Source organism: Capsicum annuum, chromosome 5, assembly GCF_002878395.1.
Source record: "Capsicum annuum cultivar UCD-10X-F1 chromosome 5, UCD10Xv1.1, whole genome shotgun sequence".
Taxonomy (NCBI): Eukaryota; Viridiplantae; Streptophyta; class Magnoliopsida; order Solanales; family Solanaceae; genus Capsicum; species Capsicum annuum.
In genome coordinates, this window is record NC_061115.1 from 200,978,614 (window position 1) to 200,984,518 (window position 5,905).

The following is a 5,905-nucleotide window of genomic DNA, read 5'->3' on the forward strand; positions in this document are numbered from 1 at the left end:
ATATGGAGATATGTGATTTATTAATTCAGCTCCTTAGGACATTCCAATATCTTGTATATGGACTATAATTTGCTCATTTGGTAAAAATTCGATAAGTTGAAGAAATTTTAATAATTTTCATAAATTATGAAGTTTTTATGCTTATAAGAAAAATATAGTTTAAAAAATTCACTTGTATTGTCCAAAAAAGTTTCAACTTCTATCAACTTAATTTCGAACCATAATTTGAAATCATATCCAAATGGCCCTGAGACCCTAGCAAGTAATGGAGTTGTCTAGATAAATTTTCACTATTCATGTTATTTCAATTAATCTAAGACTAAAGAAATAAGCCAATAAGAAAGATGAGACAAATTTAAGAATTTCCCTCGCCATATTCCCCATAAGTCATCACAAGCCACAAAATATACGTGCCTATATATATATATGTGCGCGCGCTTTATATCTGACCCCAAAACCCCAAACTCATACAAAATCACACCAAGAGCATTTTTATCCTTAAGCTTGCACACAAAGAGCATTTTTATCTATTTTTTTTGTTTTGTTTTTGTCCAGACATGGAGTTGTTCTCTGTCTCTCTTGTTTGCCTCTTTGTCCTTTTAGTCTCCCTCTCCTTCCTCCTTCTCTTAAACAACAATAAGAACAAGTCCACATTGTCTTGTCCACTTCCTCCGGGAAAGTCCGGGTGGCCGGTGATAGGAGAAAGCCTCGAGTTTCTCTCCACCGGTTGGAAAGGCCACCCGGAAAAATTCATCTTTGATAGAATTTCCAAGTACTCTACTAACGTTTTTAAGACTCATCTTTTAGGTGAAAAAGCGGTTGTCTTTTGTGGTGCCTCTGGCAATAAATTCTTGTTTTCTAATGAAAATAAATTAGTCCAAGCATGGTGGCCAAGTTCAGTGGACAAAGTATTCCCTTCTTCAACACAAACTTCTTCAAAGGAAGAAGCTATAAAAATGAGAAAAATGCTTCCTAATTTCCTCAAGCCTGAAGCATTGCAACGTTACATTGGAATCATGGATCATATAGCACAAAGACATTTCGAGTCATCGTGGGAAAATCAAAGAGAAGTTTTAGTTTTCCCGCTATCAAAACGTTACACTTTTTGGTTGGCTTGTAGATTATTTGTGAGTGTGGAAGATCTTAATCATGTGGCTAAATTTGCTGAACCCTTTGATGTTTTGGCTTCTGGATTGATTTCTGTTCCTATAAATTTGCCTGGCACGCCTTTTAATCGTGCAATTAAGGCCTCGAATTTTATCAGAAAAGAGCTTATGGCAATCATAAAACAAAGAAAGATTGATTTGGCAGAGGGAAAAGCATCAGCTACTCAAGATATATTGTCACACATGCTATTGACAAGTGATGAAAATGGGAAATTCATGCAGGAGTTGGATATTGCTGATAAAATATTAGGGTTGTTGATTGGTGGCCATGACACTGCTAGTTCTGCTTGTGCTTTTATTGTGAAGTACCTTGCTGAGCTACCTGAGATTTATGATGGAGTTTACAAAGGTACGTAACCCAACTTCTCATATTTCATTGTCATTATATATATACACATATCTTATGTTGATATCGTAGAAAATATATTTACACAATTTACATGTAATAAGTAATCTGATAGAAATGGTGGTTAATAGGTCAAAACTACACCATATTAGTATAAGCCTTTTTAAACGGTCAGTTCATGCGATGTATATAACTTTAAATTGTTCTCTATAAGTTTAAACATTAGTATTAGTAACCTGATAAAATGACAGCTAACTAATATGCAGGTTATCAAGTTTTAAAATTTATTATATATTATAATATTAAAAAGATTACACTATTAGCATATACATATATCATATATGTAATTTTATGGAGCTCAAATTGATCCAATAGAAATCTTGTAAAATATATTTTAAAAAATAATTTCCTTAAATGATATATATATATATATATATATATATATATATATATATATATATAAAGTTAATTCTATTAGTTACCAAAAAATTATAAATAAAAAAAACAAAAAAGAAATTAAAATTTAATAAATTATAGGCGGATTGAATTGTGACTCACTTTTTATTCCATTTCAGGCCAATCAACTTCTATGTGGATCAATAATGGCTAATTCATTAATTTAGCTTATTTTAACCCACTCAAATTGTGTTTAGTCTGCTCATTTAATACCTATAATTCTCTGCCTCTCTGTCTAAGTGTTTTTCTCAGAAAAAAATGACCTTTTCTAGCATCTCTCCTGTATAAAAATAAAAAAATATAAAGGACTACAAAATCCCTCAACTGCCTATTTTTAACGTCAGTACTACGATAGTGCTTTATGGTTAAAGAACGTTTAGCTGTTGGTTCTACTTATCTTTGCCTTTCAAAAATATTTGTATTGCTATGAACCTGACAATTCTGAAAATAACATGTATGGTAAGACATTTCAAAAATCATTTTTTCTGTTCAAGGCCATATATAGACGACCATTTCCTCGTTATTTTGAAGATTGTAACAAATAGTAATATTGATAAAAAAAAAAATTGTTTTACTTGAGGTTTGTGTCTGACTAATCTATTTATACGTTAGAATATATAGTATTGATACAAGACTATATTTTCAAAAGAAATTACTAATTGGTTTTTGCTATTTGGTAAAAAATAGAGCAAATGGAGATTGCAAAATCAAAGGGTGTAGGAGAATTATTGAATTGGGAAGATATTAAAAAGATGAGATATTCATGGAACGTGGCATGTGAAGTTCTAAGACTTGCTCCACCCCTCCAAGGTGCTTTTAGGGAAGCCCTTGATGACTTCACTTTTAATGGCTTCTACATTCCAAAAGGATGGAAGGTAAAACACAAATATACTAATCCTTCTATTTTATTTTGTGTATTTTATACTCCCTCCGTTTCAAAAAAGAATGACTTAGTTTAATCTGGTACGGAGTTTACGAGAATAAAAAAGACTTTTGAATCTTGTGGTGTTAAATTAAAGATATGTCTAATGTATAAAAATGTCATTCAATCTTGTGGTCTTAAACATGCTAAGTGGAAAGTTAAAATAAAAAAGTTGCTAAAAGAGGAAAGGAATCATTCTTTTTTAACGGAATAAAAAGGAAAGTAGGTCATTCATTTTTAAATGAAGGAAGTAGCTTGTTTGAATAAGTGGTAGAAAATCAATGTTAAAATGTAATTCTCACTAATAATTACCTCTAAAAGCATAATTTAGCGACATTAAGTTATTGTCGCTAAAAATCTACTTTGGTACAGTGAAATATGTAATGTCATTCATATAAGTTTGTGTCATTACGAGAAATTAAAATGAACACACTTAACAAAAAAACTTTACAGATATAGGAAGGTTGCATATTTTTTAGACCGAACCAACCATAATTACGACACATAAATTAAATTGAGTATTAGATAAGAAATAATCTGACATGCCAATTATAACCTATTAACTAATAAATAAACAACATTACTAACCTGAAATAAAAAAAGGCTAATTCTATATATTTCAATTTGTTACAGATATACTGGTGTGCAAATTCTACTCACAGAAATCCAAAAGTGTTTTCAGAGCCTTTAAAATTTAACCCCTCAAGATTTGAAGGAAGTGGACCACCTCCATACACCTTTGTACCATTTGGTGGTGGACCAAGAATGTGCCCCGGAAAAGAGTACGCAAAGCTAGAAATACTTGTTTTCATGCACCATCTTGTTAAGAGGTTCAGTTGGGACAAAATTATTTCTGATGAAAAGATTATCGTTAATCCGATGCCTGTTCCGGCAAATGGACTTCCGGTCAGACTTTATCCTCACAATAAGACGTGAAAAAGGCAAGTTCTAAGAGAGTATGTACTTACCAAAATTAACTCCTTGGTTAAGGCAATTTTAAATGTATGTGATATATAGTTTAATGTTGGAATAATATTATTTTATGATTGTATAATAAAAAGGTACTTTTGACATCATTTCCCTAAGAGTTGTGTATATAATGTATTGTAGTGGGTACCGGATTTTGATAAATTGCCAAATCAAGGACTTGTGTGATCGACAGAAATGTATAAGTACTAGTTTAGTCTACGCGCGTTGCACGTGTAATTCCACGTTAACTAAAATATAATATATATATTATATTTTCTATTTTTCTCTAACCATAATTTTTATGAATTCTTTTTCCGATACAAAACTGTCAAGCTAATGCATTAGCAACATTTACCATATAAACCAAATGCTTTTAAGAAAACCCCTTTAACTGTACATAAGATAAACCTCCTTTTCACCAAATATTAGGATTCAATAAGTTGCATCTCAAGCACTTCTATTAGCCTCTAAGACCTAAGCCTGTGTTGCTTGATTTTCAATCATCCTCAACTTCCAAGCTAGGCAAATAATAGTATAGAAGTTTTGTGGAGATGTGATATTTAACACAAGTGGAAATAAAATAAAGTCATCAATACCACAATATAGAAGTTCACAAGAAAAATTTTCAATGATAAAGTTACCAACATAATTTTGTTATTATCTTTGTGTGGACATACCATTCTTAATGACCTTTGTTATCAATCTCTACTTGCTTTTGCTATCAACCTCCAACGTTCGGTAGGTCTGTATCCATCTAAAATTGCATAAATTCACTTTTTATCGGTGCACAAAACTTAATATTGAAATCACCTACTAAATTCGTAGCTAAACATAAAATACTACTACTACTACTACTACTTTAATAATAATAATAATAATAATAATAATAATAATAATAATAATAATAATAATAATAATAATAATAATAATAGAAGAAGAAGAAGAAGAAGAAGAATATGAAATTACCTTGTATTTTCTTTAACGTATTCTCCTTCTTCCAAGTTCATTGATTCTTTACCATAACTAATTAAATAATTAAAACAAATTTACGTCAACAAAAAAAAAGGAATGAAAGTAACAGAACATATCAAAATTTACTAAATTTCTAAAGCATAATTTTATCAAAGAAAATGATAGGAATGCAAATTTTTACAAATTTCTAAAATACAAATATTTTTGTATATTGCGAAGACTTACATAAAGGTAAGGAGTAGTGCAAGAGACACGTACAAAAACGTCTTGTTTTGAAAAAGTACCGACCTTATACCTTTGTTTTTGGAGAAGTCAACTGTCTGTTGACTTTTTAGTTGGAGTCCAACTCAAAAACAAAAACAAAAATCAGCATTTATTTTAACCAAATATAGTAAATCAATAGAATTTCTTAGCCACACTTGATACTCGTGTCACAATTTGGCCAATTTTTTCTAATAATTTCTTTTAAAAGAATTTTAATGTCCAAAATTTTAGGTTTTAATTCAAATAAGGTTAGGCTTTATATTAAATTTTAGGTATATAAGTCAAATAAGGCAAGGTTTAATAATTATGCTTTAACTTTAATTAATTTTTAAATATTTTTTTAAAAAAAAAAGACAAGACAAAAAGTTCAAATCACTTTTCTAAGGGTGTCCACACTTTTAATATATTATAGATTATAGATTATAGGTATAGATTATAGATATGGATTCATTATGATAGTTTTCTTGATCAAACTCTAAGTTAACATCCATAAAATAGAGATATTTCATTAATTGTTTTTTCAAGATTTTTATTTCTTGAAATCGGAAGGAGGAATTGAAACTACTTCTAAATATCATTCTACCACCATCAAGCAACTAAACTTAGGTTTGGAATACCTTTTTGATGATGACTTTGGCCCCCGTAGATATTAAATGTGACTAACCATTCTGAAGAGAAGGTGAGAAGAGTGAAAAGGGTCTCATTCTTTGATCTTAGGAATCTGTTGAGGTCATACTCATTGAAGTAGTTGATGCTCAACCTGTTATTCAAGTTAGCAGACGAGAGAATCCATTATCAATTATCGACTAT

At 30.1% G+C, this 5,905-nt stretch overlaps 1 protein-coding gene across 1 annotated transcript; it reads left to right on the plus strand.

Moving 5' to 3' along the window:
- The first annotated feature begins 453 nt into the window (after positions 1 to 453).
- Positions 454 to 4,078, plus strand: LOC107872609 (beta-amyrin 28-monooxygenase). Its single transcript, XM_016719248.2, has 3 exons — positions 454 to 1,515; positions 2,656 to 2,843; positions 3,524 to 4,078. Exons 1-3 carry the CDS (start codon positions 558 to 560, stop codon positions 3,824 to 3,826), a joined length of 1,449 nt encoding a protein of 482 aa, XP_016574734.1. The 5' UTR covers positions 454 to 557; the 3' UTR covers positions 3,827 to 4,078.
- The last annotated feature ends 1,827 nt before the right edge of the window (positions 4,079 to 5,905 follow it).